The following is a 24,487-nucleotide window of genomic DNA, read 5'->3' as shown; positions in this document are numbered from 1 at the left end:
AGTGGAGAAAGACGCGCAGTCCCTGTCCTTAACAGATCAGATATGCTTAAAAAAACACACACATTTGACCTGCTTATAAAGTTCATATGTTTTATAATAAAAATGTGAGCTGCAGAAATGTGATAAAAAATGATCTGAAATCCAGCCAACAGGATTTCCCATTTTACTTTTATTTTCACATTTTAAAAGGCCTCACATATAAATTTAAAAGACGGAGGGCCACATTTACACAGAACAGCAAGAGTTCAATGTGGCAATATCTCGCTCTAAATAATGTAAACACTGTATTTGGTTTTGAGGGGCAGTGGGAGTAAAGGGGGCAGCGTTGGAACCCCTTCCCTCCCCCCACAAAGATTTAAGAAATGCAATCGCGCCGCTTCAGCCGGCGCAAGAGCTCGGGAGGCTTGTCCAGCTTTCGCCAGGGGTCCGGGGGCTTGGACAGAGCCCGCAGCCGGGGACCGCGCCACCTGCGCTCCCGCCCGGGCCGCGTGCGCGCGTGCGCAGTGTGGTCGCCGGCGCCCGGGCCCCCGCAGGCCCGGCTCTGCCCCGCAGGCTCTGTGCGGTCAGCACCGGGGTGGGAGCCGCGGCCCCGAGAGGTCCTGAGCCCGAGCAGGGAAACGGACAAGCGTCTCTAAGGGAAAATCACCCTGCTGCCTACAGGCCCGGGGGCTGGGGGCGGGTTCTGCAGGCGTGTAACACAGGCACACACACGCGCACACGCACACGGTGCCCAAAACCTCCTCCTAACTTGGAAGAAGAGCGATTACGGGCTGGGAGAGAATTTAGGGGCCGGAGGGGGAGGGGGAGGGGTAAGAGGCGCCGGTCTCCCAAACTTTCAGCGCCGCGTCTTCCAGGTGCCCTGCGCCCCGTTTGCGTTTCCTCTGGGGAGTCCCGGGGCCCCGGTGCCTCTTTCGCTCCTCGCAGACCCTTTACAAAGCCTCGCCGGTCGCTCGGGGGTCCCCAGTAGGAAGCGCGCCGGTGCCCGAGTGCTCAGCCGCCCCGCCCCCGAGCCGGGGAGCCGCCCCGCGAGACCACCGCCGGCCGCCGGGGCCGGGAGCTCCGCGCCGCGGGGCCGCGGGTGGGCGGAGGCGCGGACGCCCCGGGCCGCCCCGCCCCCGCCCCGCCGCCGACCCCGGGCCAGAGCGGCGCGCGCTCCCACCCGCGCCTCCGGGGACTCGCGGGCGGCGAGACGGGCTGCGCGCTGGGCATGCTCAGTGGCGGGGCGCCGGGCTCGCGAGTCGGAAGCCTGTGCGCGGTCGCCGCCGCCGAGCCGGCCGGGGCGCACGCAGAGCGCGCGGGACTCGCTGCAGCGGCGGCGGGCGCGGGGCGGGGAGCCAGCCGAACCCCGCGCGGGGCCCCCGACCCCCGGGCCGCGGCGCCGCCCCCCTCGCGCCCTCGCCGGGAAGGGGCCGGGCCGGCTGGCGTCGGCGGGGCGCGCAGGGACCGCAGCGGCGGCCGCATCCTCGCCGCCGGCCCCGGCCGGGCCGCGTCCCCGAGCCGTCGGGCATGGAGCCGTGGCGGCAGTGCGCGCAGTGGCTCATCCACTGCAAGGTGCTGCCCGCCAACCACCGGGTGACCTGGGACTCGGCGCAGGTGTTCGACCTGGCGCAGACCCTCCGCGATGGAGTCCTCCTGTGCCAGCTGCTCAACAACCTCCGGGCGCGCTCCATCAACCTGAAGGAGATCAACCTGAGGCCGCAGATGTCCCAGGTGAGGGGCCGGCGGGGCGCCCCCGCCTCCAGCAGGCGTCTCCCATTACCCGCCCGGCTCGTTTCTTTGTGCGGATGCGAACGTCTAGGTGCGCCCGGCGTGCCCGGCCCTGCCCCCCGCCCTCCGGCCTTCTGCTCGGGGGACCGCCTCGGCTTTTCGTCCCTGGGCCGGGGACGGGTCAGCTTGGAGCCGAGCGCCACGGCCCCGCGCCCGGGGGGGCGGGAGGGTCTCGGAAAGGCTTTGCCCGGCGGGACACGGTCCTGCCTCAGGGCGCCCGCGAGCAACAAAAGGACTCGGGCCCGGCCCTCTATCGTAACGGAGGGGTGGGCGCGCCGGGACGGCGGGGCGATCCTCCTCTGGGCTGGTCGTCGGCTGCGCGCTTCGTCCCCATGTTTTCTTGAAAGAGGAACCACGGCTCCGACGAGGGCTCTAGGAAGTGGAGGGCGAACGGCGCCGTTAGCTGCGCCGGGGTGGCTCTGGGCGAGGGGAGGGGAAGGGGCACCGCACAGGGGCGCCCCGAGAGCCCCCGGGCCGGCGGGCGGGCGAGCTGCCGTGTGCAGCGGCTGCGGGCGTGGGAGACGAGCGGGCCTCCCCTCGCAGCCGCAGGAAGCCGGAGGTTTCGCTCGAGATCCGCTTTCCCTTGCTCGGGGCGCTCTGCGGGCCTGGGGCGCGCCTGGCCCCGCGGGCCGGAGCCGGCCTGGGGGTGTCTGGGGCGTGGGGGAGGCAGGTCTGCAGGGCTGCGTGCACCTTTGAGTCAACTCAAAAGTCCCAGCTCAGTGGAAGAGTGTTTTCTGGGTGCTGTCAGAAACTTTCTGCACAGAAAGTTGGTAGACCCGACCCAGCACATGGGTTTTTCTCTTTCACAATGTAAAACATCCCCACTTTCAACTTGAAAGGAGGGGAAAGAGCTCCCTCCCTGGCACACTGGGGCACGAACCCTGAATGGCAGGGAACCTCAGCTGCTTAGCAGCCAGAGCAGTGCCTTTTAACCTGGAACTGACTCGATGTGCTTTACCAAACAGGCACTCACCTCTTCTTGAGGCCAGTGTGTTTATCAGGGCCCCCCCGCCCCTCAAATTCGGGGCCCCTTGCCTGTCTGCCTTCAACCTGTTGGTTATCCCGCCCGCAATGAAGGACGAGCTTGGCAGCGGCGAGAGCCCTGTGTTTTTTAGAAGTGGGATCAGTTGTTTTCTCCTCTCTCATAATCCCTGGTGGTGACTGCTGACTCCTCGGACCCCTTTTGAACTGCCCCCATTCTGGCTGTTCTGTCCAGGGAGTCAGCAAGCATTTCCATGAGGCTGGGAGCCCACAGATGCCCATTGTCCACCTGGCCTCCGGCCTCTGGAGGCAGCTCGGGTCAGGATGCCCCGGCCAGCCAGCAGGAAGAGCAGGGCTGTGTGTGTTTCCTGAAACTCTGGTGTCCTGGGGCCCTCCGGAGCTGTTCACTACGTTGTCAAGAATCAGATTTTCTGGACTGCAGAGGATCTCTCTCTCTCTCTCTCTCTCTCTCTCTCTCTCTCAAAACCTTCTAACCCTTATTCCAAGTGTGTTTTTGCTCTTCTCTTTGTAGCACATATTAGATATAATTGAATCCTTTTGATGACTAAGGACTGTCGTTATGAGCATCATTAATGGAAACTGAGCTGGATCCTCGCCCTAAAGGAATCATGACTGTGCTGTCAGATAAGCCACCAGGTTGTAATGAGCTAAACACTGAGTGACCTTCCTTAGGCTGTTGTGGTTTTGGGTTCTTCAGTCTGACCAACCTTGAGCTTCCTGGTCCCAACTTCAGTGCAGTTTCCTTTCGAATGTCCTGTGAATGAGGGCTTCCCCCTAAAGTGACCCCCAGAAGGCTGGTACCTGCACACAGTGGTCTGTTTTCTTCTTGGTTCTTGGCCATATTGTAGAGACAGATAAGATTGCTAAACAGTGGAGTGCTGGACCTGTGAGCTTGTATCATACAAGTTGTTATTAAATCCTTAAATGAGACTTATTACATGGTTTCATGAAACAAGACATTTAACATACCTGCAGATGTCCAGCACATATTGTGTAACTTCATAGATATTCTCTGTTAGCAAAATTATTTGAGACATTTTTTCCCCTGCTATTGTCATAGGTTACAATGGACATTTTAAAACACTTGCAAGGCCTACAAATTCTTTTGGGGATGACATCGCTCTCTAAATATTTCTGCCTTTAACTCATATATCTTTCTAGATGCTTCTGTCATTTCTTACTCCATCAGCTCTATTCACACTTAGTCATGAATAACGTAGAAATCCTGACACATGTCCCAGCAGACCTACCCTTCTGAATTTAGAGATGTTGTTAGTAGTAATTGTGGCTTTTGCTGTGTCTAAGAGCCATTCTGTTCAACTGATTTAGGTTCTACTGAAGATATTAATTTGAATTGGCCTTAGAGCACATGAGCTTCTAGGCCAGGAACTACATGGAAGCTCTCACTTTCTAGGTTTGTGGTATTTGAGACTGCTACGAGCAGGTGTTGGCAAATGAAATTTTAGTTTATTGATGTTTTGCTTGAGCTGTGGGGCCCGCCCGTGTGTCAAGGGTAGAGAGATGAGAACCTGGAAAGCAGTTGAGAGGGAAAGGCCAGGAGATAGAAGGGAAACCAATAAAAATATGGTTCCGGGAATCCAAGGGAAGGAAGTGTCTCTAGGAGGGGTGATCAGACGTGTCAGATGCTGCCAAAAGATCAAGTAAAACAGGAATTGAGGATAGGATATTGTATTAAGCAAAATACAGTTCTTTGGTAATCTTGACAGAGACAGATTTGGTGTGTGCTGGTCAGACACCCGATTGGAGAAGAGAGCACAGGAGGAGAGAGGAGACAGTGAGCATAGATATCTCTCCGAGAGTAATTTGGCTGTAAATAGAGCGGAAAAATTGGGTCGTGGCTAGTGGGGGAAAGGGGTTAAGAAAGGATTATTTTCTTATCACATAGAATTCTTATTTTACACCTATCCAAAGAGCTCTTTTAGATTGAGACAAATTTTACCATGGGGGCACTCCTGTCTACATGTGTATATGTGGGAAAAAGAAATACGTATATATATAAGAAAATAGAAGTGACATAAACTTACTGTGTTCCTGAACTTCTCTTCACTCAGACTGCTACTCTTCTCAGTACCATTTCCTCTCAGTCATTGATTTCCATTGATTAATTTTCTTTCACATAATCTTTTATTCTGAGTACCAAAGGTTGGTGATGCAGCATTTCTAAGAGAATACACTACTGTTGTCGCCAAGATTTCTTTCCAAGCTGGGGTTGGGTTTATGATGCTGTTACTGCTTTTTACAAAAAATGTTCAAAAGAACTGTATTCTGCTCTACATAACTGCACATAGTTTTAAAAAATTATGGTTCTATTAATTTCAGCATTAAGGGGTACATTCCAAATACATGGCTGTACCCCCTGCCCCTCAGACAAGGTGGTGCTGTGTGAGGCCGACTGGGGGACACTGAGGTGAGGCGTAAAGGATGCGATTGTCCAAAATGAGTGGTGCGCTGGTCACACTTGTAGTCAGTTCGGAGTAATGTCAGTATTGCCTTTCTTCTCAGAAGTCAGTTAGCTCTTTGCCATTTGTTAGTTTGTTCTCTTGGATAATCTGCCAGCGTTGTGTGTGTGTGTGTGTGTGTGTGTGTGTGTGTGTGTGTGTGTGTGTGTGTGAGAGAGAGAGATTAACTAGATACCCAGCAAGTGTGCTGCTCCACCTCCACTGTTACAGTCACTGCCTGGGTGGAGGGGTGAGGGTCGTGTGGCAGACTTCGCTGGGGACAGCTCGCCCACACCAGGTGGAGGGTGAACTGGGTGGGAGAGAACTGGGTCCAAGGAAGACGGCAGCTGAACTTCAGTCGGGAGGGTGAGGCCGGATAGAGAGGAACAGGACAGGTTAAGGAGAGTGAAGAGCTGCTTGGGCCCTGCCTGGCCGGTGTGACTCTGTCACTCGGGCATCATCCCCAACGCAGAAAGGTTGCCGGCTGCGGGGACAGGGCTTTGGGACCCTTAGAGCAGTGGGTGTGGAAGGCACATCCAGGCTGAGTCTCAGGCTGCAGGCTCGGGTGCTTTGGGAGGCGGGGCGAGGCCTAGAGAGGAGGTTCAGGGTTCAGAGGGAAAGGAACACAGCAGTTTGGATGCGGAGTTTGCAGTGAGTAGCAGTGGCCTTTGTATTCTCAGTTTCAAGCATCCCTTCCTGCTGCTTCCTTTCTAGCTTATCCTACGAACCCAGCGGGCGTTGCAAGTCCTGGTCCTACCCCCTCTTCAATGCCCGCACGCCTTCATCGCCCCCTACTCAGCTTAAATACCGTAGCCCCTGCAGTTCCCGTAGCCTCTCCTGCCCTGTCCAGCTCTCTGCTGACGCCCTGAATTTGGCCGCTGACCCAATGGAGGAAAGCCCACACCACGCCAGCTCTTCTTACTTTACCTTCGTGACGCCTGACCTCGAGTGGGCAGCCCAGGCGACCAGCCACCCGATTAGAACATTTCTCTAGACCAGTCGTGCTCGTAGTATGGGCTGGGGACTCCGGGCAGTGCCCGGGATGCCTTGAGGAGTTCCACGAGGTCAAAACTCCTTTTTATAATATGAAGATTCACACTCAGGTTTTCTCACAGTGTGTGGTGGAGTTTTCCCGAGGCTGCACCATGCTGCTGCTGTTTCATTGCTGTGATTGACGATGGGTTACATGCTCCTGTGTATCTTAAAGATTTCTCTGTTCATATGTTAAACGTTGATGGATATAACCCCCATCAACAAAAGTTGCTGAAGATTCTCAGTAATTTTTTTTAAAGAGTAGAGTGGGGCCCTGAGACCAAAATGTTTGAGAACTGCCCTAGACCTTGCACTTCCAGGCTTCCCTGGATGACTAGTACCTTTTCTCTTCAAACCTCCTTCACCCCCATCTCCACTCTTCCTCTCGACTGGTCACCTGCTTCCTATTCCACTGAGAAAGCAGACGGTCGGAGGAGGGCTCCCACCTTCCTGCGTCCGTGCCCACGGATGGTGCCCTCTCTCCTGTTCTGCGGGTGAATGATCAGAGCTCAGAGCTCCTCCACTCTCTCCCCTGCTTCCTGCATCCTCAGGTCTCCCCTGGATCTGCCAATGTGCATTTACATACATCATTAGTCCCCTCATTTGATTCAGGAAATGTTTTCAAGGTAGAGCCACAGAGACTTGCCGAGCATTGGGTGTGATGGAGAGGGACTCCTAGGGTTCACCAGAACTTCTGGGGCAGGTGTCAGGAAGCCTCCTTAAACTGTTTAATGGATCCCCGTGGACCACGGGATAAAGTCCAGACTCCTTCGTAAGCATGCAGGGGCCCGTGGTCTGGGCCTGTTCATCTCTCGGAGCTCTGCTCCACTCTGTGCCCCTGACCTTTCTGTGGCTTCTCTGTGCTGTTTATATGTCTCTGTACCATTGCACACACCCATTTCTCTGCTTGAAACACCCGTTCTTATTGGTCTGATTGAAGATTTGGTTCAAGGGTCACCCTTGCAGGGCTTCCCTACTCCTCCCCAAGGTGTGGCTGGTCACCTGCTGCTTTGGTAAACATGGGTGGGGCCCAGCATCCCTCGTCCGGTTTGGCAGTCTTTTCCTTCTCTGTCTCCCTTCCAGGCTGTGACCTGCCTGAGGCTGCCCTAGGCTTCCTCCTTTATACACATCTCTGGACACTGGCACGGGGACTCATCCAAATACCCAGACGTAACTAGGCATCCATTCATTCATTGATAATGGGTTGCAAATGACGACTCTGCTACTTTTTCAAACATGTCTATATAAATTTTATTAAGATGTGTTAAGCACTGTGTCGTTAAAAACACACACACACACAAACACCTGTTCACTAAGTGACATTACTAATAATAATATTACTACACCACCTGACACCAGGTGACTTTCATAAAGTGACCGAACCTGTCTGGGCCTCAGCGCCCTCGTCTCGGAAATAGGCGCAAGAAAGAGCCTGCCTCCGAGGGCTCTTGCAAGGACCGAATGAATGAATGAGCCTTGTGACCGGCACATGCAGATGCTCAATGCAGGTTAACTATTTTTACTATAATTAGGACAACTGCTGGTGCAGAAACAGACAAGGTCCTGTGTTCACAAGGACCACTCCTGATCTAATTGTCATGCACTGCGAGACAGGCACTTTGTTATTGATCCCCACATGTTAGATACTCTCCCAGGCTAAGAGGAGGCTGTGACTTGTACCAGCACGTAGTTCTGGGTGGAGCCAAGATTAGAATCAGAACATTGGAAGTGAACTGCGTTCCTGTCCGAGAGGTGGCTGGCACTGCAACGGAAGTCTTCTTTTTCCACCGTGTCGCTCTCTTGCCACGTTACCTTGGAGAATGTTCTGGTTGGTTCTTTGGCTGTTGATGACAGCACCTCCATGCTGGTCGGATATTGGGTAATAATTTTGGTTCAGGGTATTGAATGTATCAACTGTGTGATTTTAAACACATACTGTTCAGTGTAAAATGGGAGGTAGACCATTGACCCGCATGCGATGGCGACAGGAAATAAAATCAAATAGAAAAATTGAGGAGAGCCAATGAGAGGGAAGAGCAAAACTGGTGTAGGTCGTACTTTCTGGCCTTTTAATACTGTGTCCTGGGACAACTGGATCCCTTTTTTTTTTTTTTAAATTTAAATTTTTATTTTTCAATTATTTGTTTCAAGTGTACAGCATAGTGGTTAGACAATCATATACTTTACAAAGTTGTCCCCCTGATATTTCCAGTCCCCACCTGCCCCATACATAGTTATGACAATATTCTTGACTATATTCCCTGTGCTGTACTTTCCATCCTTGTGATTCTTTTGTTACTACCAACCTGTACTTGTCAATCCCTTCTTCTTTCATCCAGTTTCTCATCCCCCATCCCCTCTGGCAACTATCAGTCTGTTCTCTGTATCTGTGAGCCTGTTTCTGTTAAGTTGTTTGTTCATTAATTTTGCTCCTTAGATTCCACAGATACGTGAAATCAGATGGTATTTGTCTTCCTTTGTCTGACTTATTTCACTTAGCATAATACCCTCTAGGTCCATTCGTGTTGTTGCAAATGGTAAGATTTCATTATTATTATTTTTTTTATGGCTGACCAATATTCCATTGTATAAATGCACCACAATCTTTTTTATCCACTCGTCTATTGATGGGCACTTGGGTTGCTTCCATTTCTTGGCTTTTGTAATAGCACCGTGACAGCTGACCTTGAGCACGTGGGTTAGTGCTCTCCTCGGGCCGGGTCAGGAGTGGCTGCCTTTCCCTGGGCAGCAGGAACACTGGTGTTTTAAATGATACGCTTTTCAGACAGTGGTCATTTTTCTTTTTCTGTATCATAACCATTCTTATAAATGCACAGACACTTATTACTAGCTGTTATTTATTTATATATTTTAAGTTTTTTATTAACTTAATTGGGGTGACATTGGTTAATAAGATTATGTAAGTTTCAAGTGTACAGCTCTATATATTCTCTGTGTGTTGCATTGTGTCCTCACATCCCAAGTCTAGTCTCCTTCTGCCACCATATATGGGACTCTCTTTACCCTATTCTACTGCCCCCGCTCCCCCCGGGGCCTGTTTCCCTCTGGTGATCACCATACTGTTGTTCCTGAGTTTTTTCTCTGTTTTCCTCTGTTCCTTTGTTGCTTTCAGTTTTATATGCCACACACGAGTGACCTCATATGGCTCTTGTCTTTTTTCCGTCAGACTTATTTCACTTAGCATGATGTTCTCAGGGTCCATCCATGTTGTCACAAATGGCAGTATTTCATCTTTTCTTACGGCCGAGTAGTACCCGTTGTATATATTGTATCTCACCCTCTTTGTCCAATCACCTGTCGCTTAGGTCGTTTCCATGTCTTGACCACTGTGAAGAACGCTCCAGTGAACGCAGGGGTACACACATCTTTATGAACCATTGTCTTCGAATTTTCCCAGTAGGTGTCCAGCAGAGGGATTGCTGGGACACATGGTGTTATTAGCTGTTGTTTAGGATACAGCAGGTCCTCACTTAATGTTGTTGATCCGCTCTGTGACCTTACGTGGAGAGACCTATAAGGAAACCAGTTCTACCGTAGGCTGGTTGATACAAACGAGTCCCGTGCCCACAGCATCTCCTCAGTGTTATTCGAGGACCTGCGGTATTATTAGCACCCCATTCTCCCCTGTTAGCACAGACCCCGCATGGTGTTAAGACCAGTCCCAAGTTCACCTCCTGCCTCTCCACAGTCCTGAGCATTTAGTGAACAGAACATTGAGCGGCTAAATGAGTAGCTACTTTTGATTTTTATGGAAAGTTATTTTAGAATTATACTGCACGCTGCTGTCTGAGGGCGCTTTCAAAATCCGTGTTGCAAGAAGTGTAGTCAGCTCTCGAGTTGCTTGCTTAACAGGAAGTCAGAGCACATGCTGCTCACATGGGAGTTTGCTAAAGGGTCAATTAATATAGAATATCTAATGAAACACTCGATACCCACCTCCCATGATTTTCAAAGTGCTTGTCTTAAAATAGACCCGCAGCAGCTGGTCTGAATAGACACGCATCCTGCCTCTAGGCCGGTGAGTGGCAGGAGCCTTTCCCTGGGGGAGTGGGGCAGCCTGGTTTATTTCACGAAAAGGCACCGGAGTCAGGAGACCTAGGCTCTGGTCCAGCTGGGTCTCTAACATGTGACTGAGCCAATACCCGCTTCTCTTTGTGTCTGCCTTCATCACTTACAGCGGTGACAGCAGATACGTACCTATACGCTAAAGAGCAGCTACGTTGTTTTTTTTACACATAATTAGATCTCACTTGGGAGGCACTGTGGTTCCATGCAGAGAGCTCTGGGCCAAGGCAGCGATGTTGGAATCCCAGCTCTGGCACTTCACAGCTGCAACCTTGGGGAAGTTATTTTACTTGTGGAGTCTCAGTGTGCTCATATAAATGGGCAGGAAATAGTCAAACCTTCACAGGATCGTGGGGGGAATTAAAGAATAAATGTGAAATGCCAGGGGCATAGTAGGAATTGCACAGGACTTAGTTTTCTCCTCCCTCCCTCACTTCCTCGAGCCCCGTAAGTCTCAGAGGCAGGAAAAGCAAGATCTTATCAGCGCTTTCCAGAGAGGAAATTGAGATGCGCACTGGCTGGACTGTTCTCAAGGTCACACAGACAGGATGTGGCGAGGACAGGACTTGAGTCCAGTTGTCCTAATTCCAAATTCAGCGAGGTTCCTCGTTCCTGCTACCAAGCTCGGTGGATAGATGGGTGGTGAGTTGCACGAGCAAATGGCTGGGAAAAGGTTGGAAAAAAAGCTAGGCCTGTTCAGCGCATGTCAAATGAGGTTGCATTGTTCTGCACTAAAATGCACTGAATTTAAAATAGAAACATCTGAAATAATGAAACCTGCTTTCATTTATTATCTAGTCTGATTGTCAAGTTCGTGGACGATTTGCTTCTGGGTAATTTCATAGCTGATCTGCTTTCTGTTGAGTTCTTTCTTCACAGGAGTTGGTGCATATGATTTGATCGATGAATTAAATCATCAGTTTGTCTGCTGGGTATTAGGTTTTATAATGGATGGTAAGGATTCAGGGTGATTAAAACTCAGTCTCTGACCCCGTGTCTACATGGCATGGGTTTTACCTCTCACCTGCCCTCCTGCCAGGGAGATGGATGGGAAGGGAGAGTCGAGTTAGAGTTCAGTACGTAGGAAATGCTTTTTTCGATGCATTTCCTACGTGCTGGGTATGGTGCCAATGAGACAAAATGGATTGTGTGTGTGTGTGCACGCGCGGCTCAAGGCGTTTCTCTCCTTCCCACGGACATTTGTCTAGTGCCTCCTATGTGCAGCGTGCTGAAGGCACAAAGAGAAATCATATGAAGTTTCTGCTTTTTGGGGGCTGGGACCCAGACTTGACCGTGGAGTCAGGCTTCTGCAAGAGTGCAGAGCGGAAGTCGGTCACTGGTTGCTGCGAGGCTGGTGCAAAAGTGCAGGCAGCTGAGCGGGACCCGTGAGACCAGGAGGAGGACAGCGTGGTCACTGGAGAGGAAGAAGGTTTGAGGAAGATCACTGGGTGTGGGTGTGCGTGAGACCAACGTGCAGAGACCTTCAGGCCTCAGGGATGTCCCCAACCAGTCATTCTGAGCGGTGATGAAATTTCCTCAATAGCACGGCTGCCGGAATATGGCCGTACCATTTGCCTTTGGCAGTGAGGATGTTAGAGCCCATGTCCTCGGCGGGTGGCCTGGAGCATCAGATGATGGCCTGTTCTCTAGAATATCTTAAAAGTTGCAGGAACAGGGACTGTAATGAGAGTCCCGACTGCTTAACAGGCATCTGCGGGAGAGTGTCTGGAGGTGGAGCTGCCCTCTCTCTGTCCCTCTGACCCCTGACTTGCCGCCTCTCAGTCCCTCTCGCCTACTGGAGCATCCATTATCCCCCCCTCCCCCCGTGCTCTTCGGTTGACTGGTATCTCTTCCTTCCCTGGTCTATTGCTTCTTGGTTGCGTGTCCCCAAGTCCTTTCCGATTCCGCGATGAGCCTTCTACTCACACCCTAAATTCCTCACCTCTGCTTTTATTCGCCTCTGTGATGCTGTGGCCCCCGGGTCATACTCCCACCCTCTAAATCCTGGCCGCTCTGTGTCCCTAACTCTCCCGTAGTCCCTGCAGTTCGCCCAGTCCTCATTGCTCCCACCCAGTCTTCCTGAGTTCTCACTTGTCCTCAGCCTGTCCCCTTCACTCCCCATGGTGGTGACCATTATTACTGTGACTAGAAGAAGTAGCGGTTGCACACTTTACAGGTTACACTTGTACATTTTTTTTGTTACAAGTCACATTTTTTGCTTTCTGATTCCCAAGAGAGTTTTGGGTCATGAAGGGAATATCTAATCCATTTGAGTCCCAGGGAGGGCCAGGGGCAGTGAAAACTTTGCCTCCAAGGAGTTGGATGCTACATCCTGGCAGCGGTGTTTCTGGTTTGTGGTCTCCAGAGCCCGCTGGTGCGTTTGCGTGAACATCCACCAAGAAACCAGAAGCTCTTGACTCTCCTCTTGCAAGGTCCCAGCAGTTCTGGGGCTGCCCGGTCCCTCTGGCAGCCAGCTCACAGTATCTGCTCATGTTGGCAAGGGCTCTTTTTTGTTTGTTTGTTTGTTTTGGTAATGTTATCATTCAATTAGTGCAACTTTCACTTAATCATTTACGCAGTGCCTGACAGGGAAAGTGAATCGAGCATAATCCTATGGCTTATTGATAGTCCAAAGTGTAGATTCAGCAGAAGGCTGCTAAATTCCTTGGCATTAGACTGGCACACAGAAGAAAGCGTTCTTTGGCTAAGGAAGTTAGTAAGCTCAGGTCATAGTCAGCCACCCAAGACACGCTTGACTTGAGATTCTTTACAATGACAGAGAACTTGGAAATAGTCTTGCTTTTGCCGATCAACTAAACGTAGGGATTCAGGAGAGTAGAGCAACTGACCCTCGGAGAAGGGGAAGCAGGAAAGGCAGGAATTGAGGTCTCTGGAGCTCAGGATGGGCATGAAAGGTCTGGGGGCTTCCAGAGATAGTGGTTAAGGAGAGAATGAGACATGCCTGTTGTTAATATTAGTTTCATTTCTGTAGATTCTAAAATGTGAAGCTGGAGCCTTGAGATTATACAGCGGTTCTGCGAGTTAAATTCTTATTGAATTCTCAACCTTCTTGAATATGTAGTCATTTAATGACCTTAGGGGAAAATAATGAGATGTTTTGTGAAGGATCTAATTTCCTCTCCTCAGTGGTTAATAAATGGTTCACCAGTTTCAATGGTGCATATACATTTATTTCTTACCTATGTAGCTAGAGCACCAGGCCATTTTGCATCCTTGTTGTTTGGTAACTACTTGAAGCCCTCTTGGGTTTTATATAAAATAAGCTGAGTAAAAAAAAAGTGAAATAGTGACAAAGCTCTCACTTCTTTACAGAAGAAGAGAGAAAGATTTTAGATTTTAAAAATTCCATGCAAATGCAATACACTGAACTTAATTTATGCTGACCGTGAGAGAGCGCCTGGATTCTGACTTCAAGCCTGAGGACTTAATTCACACACTATTCTAATGAGCAGCGCTGTGTGGTAGAAAGCACATGGGCCTGAGTTCATCAACCCGGCGCTGAATCCTGGCTATGCCACTTATAATCTTGGGCAACCTAACAGTTCTGATCTTGGGTTTCTACATTTATTAAACAGAGAAAATGACACTTGTTTACAGTGGTGTAAGGATTAAATGAACCAAAGTAAGGCATATTTAGTATTTGGCACTTGGAAGGTACTCAGCGTAGGTTCCATTCCTCTTCATCAAGCCTGTTTTTTTGTTGTTTTTTTTTCAAGTTCAAGGAGATTACAGGTTGCAGGTTAAAAGAAGAGGGAGGGAGAGCTGAACGTTAAGGTGGCAGTACAAACTGGAAATCATGGACTCAAGAACTCAAAAACCGTATTAGGCGCGGACTGTGGAGAATTCAGCCAGACTAACTCACATACTGCACAGGACTCTGTCTGGGGAAGGATGGTCCTGTTTGAATGGACCATTATAGTAACTAATTTTATTGTTCAATGGGCTGTATAATTATGGAGCTGGAGAACTTCTTAGAGATTGTTGTAGCTCAGCTCCTTGGCTTTAAAAAGGAGCAGCCCAAGGCTTCTGATGTGTGCAATGATTTGCCCTAGGTCACTTGGTTTCCTGAATCGTAGCACGTTACTTTTCTCATAACAGAGTGCTAAGGACCCAGGTCCTCAAAAGAAGTTTAAACCATGTTATTCCTTTAAGAAAAAAACTATTTAAGAAAGATTGGAAAGTTCTTAAGTTCAGACATTCTCATGTGAAGTGCTTTAAAGACCTTATTATCTCCCGTCCGTCTGTCCGTCCGCCCGCCCGTCCGTCCGTCCGTCCATCCATCCATCCATCCATCCATCCATCCATCCATCCATCCATCCAGTAGTGCAGGGGAACCAGTGGAAATGGAGATACAACTCTTAGACTTTTGAGCTCAGAATATCCTGGGAAAGTTGACAAAGAATTAAAAAATGATTAAATAAGGATAATCGTGAAGCCAAAGCTCTGATGCTTACAGCAGTAAATTCTCAGCTATGGGGAGACTTGGCCAGCCAGATTTGCTCGGTTGCTGAGAGAGCTGAGGTTTCACTCTTCCAAGCCAGATAACACAGTGTGCCTCATAATCTCACGGTGATACCCAAACATCGGTTATTTCTCCTACATGTGGGTTCCGTGAAACTGGGGACCATTTGTTCTTCAACTTTATGTTCCTAGCTCAGTACAGAGTGAGCTCCCGTGAATGGCTTTTGAGTGACTATTTCATGAATCTCTAACATTAATTAGCCTGGGCAAGAGTGCCAGATTTTACTGTCCTTCATCTTAATCACAGGATGCAAAAATAGAAGTAATATTCTGCCAGTTGTCTTGCAGGCAGAGGCAGCGTGGTTTATGGAAAGAGTATGGACTTGAGCATCAGACCCATTAGCTGAGTGACTGTAGGCAGATCCCTTCACCTCTCAGCATCTTAGTTGTCTTGCGAGTGTAATAGAGAGAATTCTTTGTGCAGATGGTTTAGCACATGAAGGCCGATGGGCAGAACACGTAGCGCAGCACTGGGACCTAGCAGGCACTTAGTAATAACGTGAGATCCTTCCCCCTCCCCGTAGTCTAATCTTTCCATCGTTACAGGGCTTCACCCACAGCTCTTGGGAATGATAGCATCTTGTTGGTCTCTGGCGCATTTTTCTTTCCTGTTGAATTCTTTCTGCAGATGCTTTATTTAGACTAATTGAATCCAAGCCTCTGGATACTGTGGCTTGAAATGTGATTGAATTGACATAGTTTTGTCTATGCATTAGTGTTTCACATGTGACAGCTGGGATATAACAAAAGAGTAGGACGATGCTTGACCTGAAATTGGGAGACTTGCAGTCAAGTTCTGGTTCTGTCACTCAATAGCTTCGTGACCTCTGAGTCTCTGTTTGCTCCATCTCTCTGAGAACCCCCTTTTCTCTCTGGGATAACCAGGGAGTGGCACTGAATAGTGAAAAAAAGTGGGCTTTGCAGTTCACATGTCGGATTCCCTACTAGCTGTGCAAATCTAGGCGGGCCCTTGCACCCTTTCTCTCCCGTTTCAGCTGCCTCCTGGGAGCAATACTGTGCTGTGGGTTGTATTGAGGATTTGATGAGATGATGTGTGACAAGTGCCTGCTTCAGAGCCTCAGAGAGTGGCAACGACACTGTGTACAATTATGCTTAGTGTTATTAGTGCCCATTTCCCTAGATAGCTTCGAGATTCAGTAAGAGAATGTAATTCTTACAGCTGGAAAAAGACAGGAATTTTTTCAGGACCACGTAGGAAGTGATAGTGGAGTAGTATGCAGCTGTGAAAATAATGCATAGTCCTTCTTGATCTCTCCCTGTTTATTTCATCAGTCACTTGGGTTACTTCCAGTGTTTCTCTTTTGTAGATACCACGATTATATGTGTCCTTGTACAGATCACCCCTCCCCCCCAACTTGTTGGATTATTTCTTTCAGTTTTATTTTCCAAAGTGAAATTTCTAGGTCCAAGGTTATAAACTTTTTTATTTTTGCAGCCCTTGTAAACATACTGCCAGATAGTTTGCAAAAAACCATTTCTCATGGACAAAAGATGGGCCAGTTTCCAAAGTTTTGGTTAAAAACAAGGACTTTACTGTCATTTAGATGTGATTTGTATCTCATCCACTTATTTGCCGGATGGCGTTGAGCAAATTCCTTAACCTCGCTGAACTTTTTTTTCCATCTGTAAAACGGGGTACAAGCAGCTACCTCATGATACCTGCCACGCACACGCGTGGTCGGCGGGAGGTGTTCCGTGCTCAGCGCTCAGTGCTTGTGCTCAGTCCGCCGTGGCTCCCCCCCACCCCAGGTCTTCCTCTTGGACCACCGCCTCCTGATTGCTCTCCCTGCGTGTGTTCTGTCTCACGCCAGTGCAGTCTCCCAACTGCGTCTTCAGTAATCTTAACACACACACACATTGGATCGTGCAAACCCTCTGATAGCCCCCAGAATGCTTCCCATGCTTTGAGGGTGGCGTCCGCAATCCTGAAGGAGCCCTTTGAGAGCTGACCTTGCCGTGCCCTCCAGCCTCGTCTCCTCTCTCTCAATCATGTTGGGTATTTTTCCATTTCCAAAATCTCTCGCCCCATCTTTTCCCTCTAGCCACAGAACTTGCCATCTTGTCTTATTTCTTAGCTTTAAAATTCTCCTTTTATACATCCTGAGGAATATATGTTTCAGGACTGATTTTTCCTGCTGGACCTCAGCCTGGTGATGGCGGGTCCCTCTTAGGTTTTACTCATTGCTGACTTCCTGGGCACCGGCACCACGCTCAGCACATAGCGCTCAATAAGTCTTCGGGAACGTGTAAATAACTAACACACACCACTGTTGTTATTGCAGTAAACACAGAAGAGAATTTTAGGTGTAATTTGTTAGAAGCCTTTTTGACTTAAAATTGCTCTGTGAAATTAAATATATAGCTGTTTTCCAAGGGCCTTTTTAAAAATCCCAAATGTGTCTTGTAATTGAGACCTTGCCTGTTTTTTTCCTCACATACTCTTTCATGTTAATGAGGGCAAGTGTGAAGAGGGCAAGCACTGGTAGCAAGCAGCGTTCAGCATCCGACAGCCCTTCCCCAGCTCTCCTCGTCCAAGACCCTGAATCACATTACCTGAGCCCCCTGAGTCAGACATTGGAAGGACTGGACGGTGCCGAGCATCCCTAAGAGGTGAGATTATGCACGTGAGACCTCCAGCCCTTCTGGTGTGCATTTCCCACCGGGCAAGCTCCTTTGTCTCACACGGTCAACTTCTGCAAGTTCAAAACTACATGGTGCTCACCCAGAAGCAGAGCTCCCGCTTTCCCTCACTCATTCATTCAGCCAACATTTATTTATTTTTTAAATGTTTATTGATTTTAGAGAGAGAGGAAGGGAGCGGGAGAGAGAAGATAGAAACATTGATGAGAGAGAATCGTCCATCGGCAGCCTCCTGCACTCCCCCTCCTGGGGATCAAGTCTGCAACCTGGGCATGTGCCCTGACAGGGAATCGAACCTGTGACCTCTTGGTGCATGGGTTGACGCTCAACCACTGAGTTACACCAGCTGAGCCAACCAACATTTATTGCAATACCACATCCAGAGCTCTGGTTAGGCGCTCAGATAAATGCAGAACTCGGGTTGTAAGAGCGGCGTGTTGTGGAGTATGAACTCCCTGAACTTCCTCGTGTGTCCCTGCTGAAGGTACTGGAGTCTGTCTGGGTACATGTGACTCGGCTTCTCTGGGGCTTCTCTGTGAGACCTGCTTTCCTGCCCAGCGAGGGGTGGTTTTCTGGTCTCCTCTCATTAATAAGGCAGGCTCAGCAGAGCAGGCTCTGTCTTCAAGGTTGTTTGTTTGGCTGGGGTGACCGAGAGGAGAGCCTGCACCTCCTACGCTACATTTTCCAATATACATGAGCTTTTATCAATCAAAAGTTCCCATTTTCATCTGGTTCCTGTGTCTGTTGTACCTATTGCTCATTGGGTTTCTCGCTCCATAGGAAAGGGGAGTGTTTATTACTTTGACCTTGGGGAGCTGAAGCTTGACCTTGGGGGACTGTGAAGGGCATGTGGCATAGCCCCAGGCAAGTGGCTTAACCAGGCACTGGCGTTTGTGCCGTTCTCCAGGCCGGAGCCAGTGCAGGACCTGCCGGCCTTAGCTGGGCTTCATGGGTGGGCTGAGGTGCTGGTGTTTCAGGGTTTGTGAGGTCAGCCTGGACTGGTGCTGTAGGTGACACCTAGACCGAGGAAGGGGTTGGCTTGTCTTAGTCTTTGGGGTAGAAAAGCATTTGCTGCCTTGACTGTGTTTCAGCTGAAGCTGCAGGCCAGGACTTCAAAGCTGCAGAAGTGACAAAGGTTTAGGGGTGTTGTGTAACGCTCTTCCTTTAAGCTGTGAGAAGAAGGCCACGGAGGAAGCGCCGCTTGCTTTCAGCACATTCAGTGAATTTCAATTCAGGCCAAAGGGTGGCCCTGGGGGAACTAACCTTATGTAATTTTGTAGTTTATCTAAGATTTTAATAGACCACCCATCACAGGACCCACCTCAATTGACCCACTCTGAAGAGGCCAAGAAAGCACCCTCTGTGCAGGTGGGGGGGGTCTCAGACAAGCCCTGGCCGGAGCCGAGCTACACAGTGCCTGGGGGGGCGGGGAGCATCACTCATTCGCTAACTGAGGTTTCTCCAACTGAACGCAAGGGATGTTTGCTCTGGATTTGTTGATTATATAAGTTCTGCCCATTGGATCACAGAACCATGACTTTACCTACAGAAGAGTTGTAGATGAAAAAAAGGTATTCTTCAGTTTTCAATGACAGTTTACACTCAATATTATTTTATATTTGTTTTAGGCAAAGAGCTATAGATTTTCTTAATAAGCAAATAATAAGGAATGCGACCATCCTCATCTTAAGAAGTACACACCGCATGCCTGGGTGTGGATAGACAAACGAGGCAGTGAAATTATAGCAAAACCAAACATGAAGATGATGGTTACAAAGGCCTGAAACCCTCACATTAAGGACAGTCTACAGTGGCTGGAAGATAGGCTTTGGTCTTATCAGAAAAGGGTTAGGGTCAGACTGAAAAGACCAGGTGAGCTAGGACCAAGGTCGACACATCTGATGAGAGGAATGAAGGCGGAATAGAGGAAAGGCGATTCCCTCCAGCAGTGCTAATTAGAAGGGGAGTGTGACAAGGTCTGAAAGGTTTCCACAGGAATCCAGAAAATACTGCCAAGTGCCCCCTGAAAGATTCAGCCGGAGTTTGAAGTAGGAACAGCTGGAAACTGGATTTGCATAGCTCAGCGCTGAGTGTGGTTTTGCTTTTTGTCCCCCGCAGAGAGGTTTTTGTTAGTACAGCCTGAACACAACTGACTTATTTTCACTGTGGAACCTGGCAGGGTGGAGGCTCCTTCTTCTAACATGTATAAGCATTCTTCTGTCCCACTGGGCTGCTGTGGTGGCCCTGGGGTAGCAATTCCAGCTGGTTACGGAAAATTGGCATTTGACAGGGAAGGCCTTGGGATGTCACCACACAGTAGTGAAGTTTATTGAGTTTCAAGGTGACGCAGTTACTGTAATTGGGCAAACAGGTGTCTAATCACCTGTGTCCTGAAGGCTTGTGCCCAGGTTCCTTAGGGAGTTAGGGTCCCAAAGGAAGTTCATGAGAAGATGAGGCACATTCTAGGGGAGCCAGCTCAGGCTGGGCTAGATGTGGCCCAATGTGAGTAGCCTCGTAGCAGGGAGTGTCTGACTCAGGAACTTAGCTGTTCATTTCCACGGACAACGATGGCTCTAAAATGGGAGAGAAGGGACGAGAGGAGCATCCGAGTCTTTTTCAAAAGAAAATGGGGTCAGCAGAGAAAAATTAAATACGAAGTTTCAGAAAGTTTTATTTCTGGCCAAAAAAAGAGGGGGGGGGAATGGTACCAAAGGGAGGGTGTGTATATAGACTATGTTACCCTCACATGGCACCCTTTGCCCTCTGTCAAGGCAGGGAGAGGTATGCCTTCTCGGTGTCCCTTCCTTTTAATGAATGACTGCATATGAAGTCGCAAGATAGTTGCTGAAGAAGCGCACTGGGAAGAGGTGCATCTATTCTGTGGTCAGGGAGGAGGTGCCAGCCTGGAGATTCCATCCTGGCAAGGAAGTGCAGGGAAGCTGCTCCCAAGACGTCCCTGTTCTCCCATTTCTCCGGCTCCCTCAGCAGCCCTTGGCTCTCTTCTACGCAGCGTTCTGTTCAACCTGAAATTCAGGCTCGGTGCAGTAAGACACAGGCAGGCTTGTGGCTACTCCGGGAGGTGAGCTGTGACTCATGCATGACTCACCTGGCCAGCTCTGGTTTCCTCCCTGCTAATTAAGCAAATGAATGAAAGAATCAAAAGCCGGAGATGCTGGGGAAAGCTTCAGAAAAGGATAGTGGTTTGTGTGTGTGTCCACCCTGCTGTGTCTCGAGACTGCCCTATTTAAAAAAAAAAAATCTGGAAAAATATTTTGTTAGTGTTAAGAATTTAGGTCGCTGGTGTGTCATCTAAAAATCAGATTTGGAACCTGATTTACCTTTTTGGTTCTAGTCTAATCTTACCCTACTTCTGATCCTAGGCACAACTAACTTGTACATTAAAAATGGAATTTTCAGTGGCCAAATGCAGCTTTCTCAAATTTTAAGTCACAGAGGTTCTCGAGCACCGTTTAAAGTGTTCTAAGTTGCATTAAGGCATCAGTTGATGATTCAAATTATTTTCCAAGTTTTTTAAAAATTTTGTTATGGCTGTACTTTTAGGAGAGCTTATCTAGCAATTCACGCTTAAATTTTTTCTTCAAATCCAGTAATTTTAATTATGTCCTTCAATAACCAACCCTCCAAATCATAGAATTATGGTCTGGTTTTCAAAAGGCACATAAATGTGCCCTCGCCTCTCACATAGTAAAGAAACAAAAGTCTGTTTACCTTTTTTATAAACCGCATTATGCTGCATTTTAGTTGCTGGCTGGAAGTGGAAATTCTTTGTTTTTCTAAGGTTTTTATTTTAGGAGGAGCTCAGTGTTTACTTACTTAGTGGAATCAAACCAGGTTTGACATAATTGCTTTGAAATGAATGGATGAATGGAAGTGAGAGCTTTGCTTGGGGAATAGTGGGAGCCTGGAGATGGTATTGCCCAAGGAGAAAACCACTGTTCTCATTGGCAGAGCGGCTGATCCAGATGTTTGCCAGCTGTAGCCTGGCTTCATCAATTTGCTTAATAATTGTGAGGGGTGAACATATTTTATGGGGAAAAGTGATAGAGGAAATTTAGAGGCTGTTATTATTAGTGTGTGTTGGGTTCTTAGACCAACTAAGTGCCCTGGGAAGGTTGTGCCTTCCTGTGTTCTAGTCAAAGCTATGGATATCTCTGTAGTTAGTATTAGGAGTTTTTTTCTTGCAGAATTTCTCCTCTCATCTGGCCCAGTGCACAGTGACATTCTGGTTAGCCACATGCTTTTCTTTTAATAACAACCCAGTGATTTACAGAATTCTCCAAAGAGTATGCATTCACTCTGGAATTTTCTGAATGTGATATTTGGAAATGCTAAATACGGCATGCAATTAAAACCAAAGTGGGTAAGGTCTCATCACAACTTGTTTGGGGGACACAGATTTTTTTTTCAGAGACCTTTTTGATGTCTAAGATGGGGTACAGTTTTTAATGGAGCTGTTTTTGACTTTTTGGTTAGAACTATAGTTTTCTTGGGAGCCATTCCTCCTGGGGACATGTCTACCTGAATGAATGAGAAGTTCCTAAGTAATCATTAATACGATTCAGTAGTAATGGCTCAAAAACTCATTCCACGTATGAGAGACACATGCACAGTCTGTTTAGTTTGTGTTTTATATGGAGGAGAATGGTAAAATATTCCAATCTGTTCTAAGGGTTTTGGTACAGATTCACAGTTTTCATGATTATTTCTTAGCAGCTGAAGAATTTATGATTCTGAGCTCAGTAGAGGTGTGTCTGTTTTTTGTCCTTGAGGTGACATCTAAGAAAGCCTGGAGTTGCGCAATATTTTTATGTAGCCGTTTCACGCGCAACTTAAGAGCGTTTATCCTTACACGTTTTAAAAGATGAATATTTTTTAAATGAAATAAGCCATAGAGTTCTTATAGTTCCAAGATAAGCATGTAAGGCCCTTTGAAAATTTCCTTGAGTACATCCAAGTTTTTCTTGGATTGGGATGAAGAGATAGAGCCTTCTGAGGATGGTCGTCATGATAATGTCAGAAACCATTTCGTACTAGCTGTGCACACAAGGCCCCCCTGCGACCTGCGCAGCGCTCTCGTATTTTAATGTGATCATTCTCGTGAGCCAAGCTCGGCTCAGCGCCGAAGGAGAACATGGAACGCATGTTCCCCTTACTTAGGACTGTGGGAACATTGCTTTATCCACAGACAGTGGGCTTTGTTTCCACATTTTTCAAGCTTCAAATTTTATGTTTCAATTAAAATTTAAAGCGTTTGCAAGTACAATGGCAGGAAACTGGTAGAGGAACCATAACTTCTCCCCCCCTTCCTACTAATCTCTGAACTTGGAAGTGAGCTAATAACGTGACTCGATTCTGAGGACTTTTGTATCCAGCATTTGACATGAGCAGATTTTAAAGATCAAACCACAATCAGCAAAATGAAACCTCTTAACACACACACTCTCAAATAATATTAGAAACAGACAAAGACAAGTCAACAACAACAGAAAAGAACCCCTCCTTTCCAAACTAAACAATCTGGGGGGGAAAAACCTGTTGATACAATTTTCATTAAGCCTCAAAATATAGTAAGAGGTCTTAAACATATTAATGTACTTTTCATTATCTTGTTATAAATTTCTTTTATATGGGCATATCAATTTACTATGGAGATGTGTTCCTCAACATTGGAGTATGTATTAGTTTCCTGTTGCTGCTGTAACAAACTACTTGCAAATTTAGCGTCTTTTAAAACCACCCAAAATTATTCTCCTATGGTCTGGGAGGGCAGAAGTCCAAAATCAGGTTCACTGGGGTAATGAGAAGAGGTCCACAGGGCTAGTTCCTTCCAGAGGCTCCAAGGGCTGAATCCAGTCCTTGCCTTTTGCAGACCCAAGTGGTCGCCTGTATTCTTTGCCCTGTGGCCCCTCCCACCATCTTTAAAGCACATCTCTTCAGCCTCTGCTTCCATCCTCACACCGCCTTGTCCTCTCCTGTGGTCAAATATCACTTGTGATTGCTTTTAGGGTCCACCCAGATAATCCAGGACACTTTTTGCATCTCAAGGTCCTTAACCTAACCTCACCTGCAAGGTCCCTTTTGCTGTAGGTCACATCCACAGGTTCCGGGGACTAGGATGCAGAGTGCTCTATGAGGTCTCCACAGCGTAGTCCCTGTGGAGCTGGGTTCCCCAAATTGTGCTTTATGGTCACTGTTCTGTTCCCTTTAAGTCACCTCAAGGCAGGCACGTGTCTGCATAGGCGGGGGACCTTTGCGGCACCTCCGTGACTGTCATAGCTCACCCCAAGCTATCTCTTCAGCCACCCCCTCTACAGTGTCATTTGCCCGGAACACCTTCAGCTCAGTATTATGACAAAAAATATTAACCTACAGAATTATTTTTTAAAATCCTTTGTGATTCTCTGGATGGCTAACAGCCTTCTAGTGGCATAAAATTTGCCTTATCAGCAAAAAAGAAAATATTATCTCCTGGCTCTCTTTCAGCTTTTGCCAACTTCTTGGCATATCATCACCAAAAAATATCTACGGCATTTGAATTTCCGCTCTTGTAAGTACAATAGAAACGAGGACAATTTAAGAAGCTGTAAGGAGGTCCATATGGCCACATTCATTTTATGGACAGCAGCTACAAGTGGTGACTTCATACCTATTTGGAAAGGTGAGGCTATGGTGACATTGTCCATCCTGTTTCTTTATGGTTTCCATTTGGGACAGGAGGGAAATAGGACCCCATGTTCCTTGAGAATACTTGTCTGATGAAACATTAAATAGTGTTGAAGAAAGCCAGGAAACCGGGAAAAATAATTGGAGAAACTCTGGCGAAGGCTGTGTGGGATCTGGCGTTAGAGGACAAAGCTACTTGTGATTCTACACCCAGCAGAAGTGTGTACACATGTCCACCAAAGTATACGGCCAGG

The 24,487-nt window shown here is 48.2% G+C and overlaps 1 protein-coding gene across 1 annotated transcript in view; it reads left to right on the top strand.

Moving 5' to 3' along the window:
- The first annotated feature begins 1,397 nt into the window (after window positions 1-1,397).
- The window catches only part of VAV3 (vav guanine nucleotide exchange factor 3), a 157,829-nt gene continuing 134,739 nt past the window's right edge, over window positions 1,398-24,487 (top strand). The window contains exon 1 of the mRNA XM_081120315.1: window positions 1,398-1,710. Coding sequence (XP_080976441.1) covers window positions 1,507-1,710 — 204 coding nt within the window. The 5' untranslated portion in view covers window positions 1,398-1,506. The remainder of the gene's footprint in view (window positions 1,711-24,487) is intronic.

The sequence above is a fragment of the Miniopterus schreibersii genome (assembly GCF_964146895.1).
Source record: "Miniopterus schreibersii genome assembly, chromosome: 19".
NCBI classification, from domain to species: Eukaryota; Metazoa; Chordata; class Mammalia; order Chiroptera; family Miniopteridae; genus Miniopterus; species Miniopterus schreibersii.
Note: the sequence above shows the minus strand (reverse complement) of the source record. Positions and strands in the feature narration are given on the sequence as shown.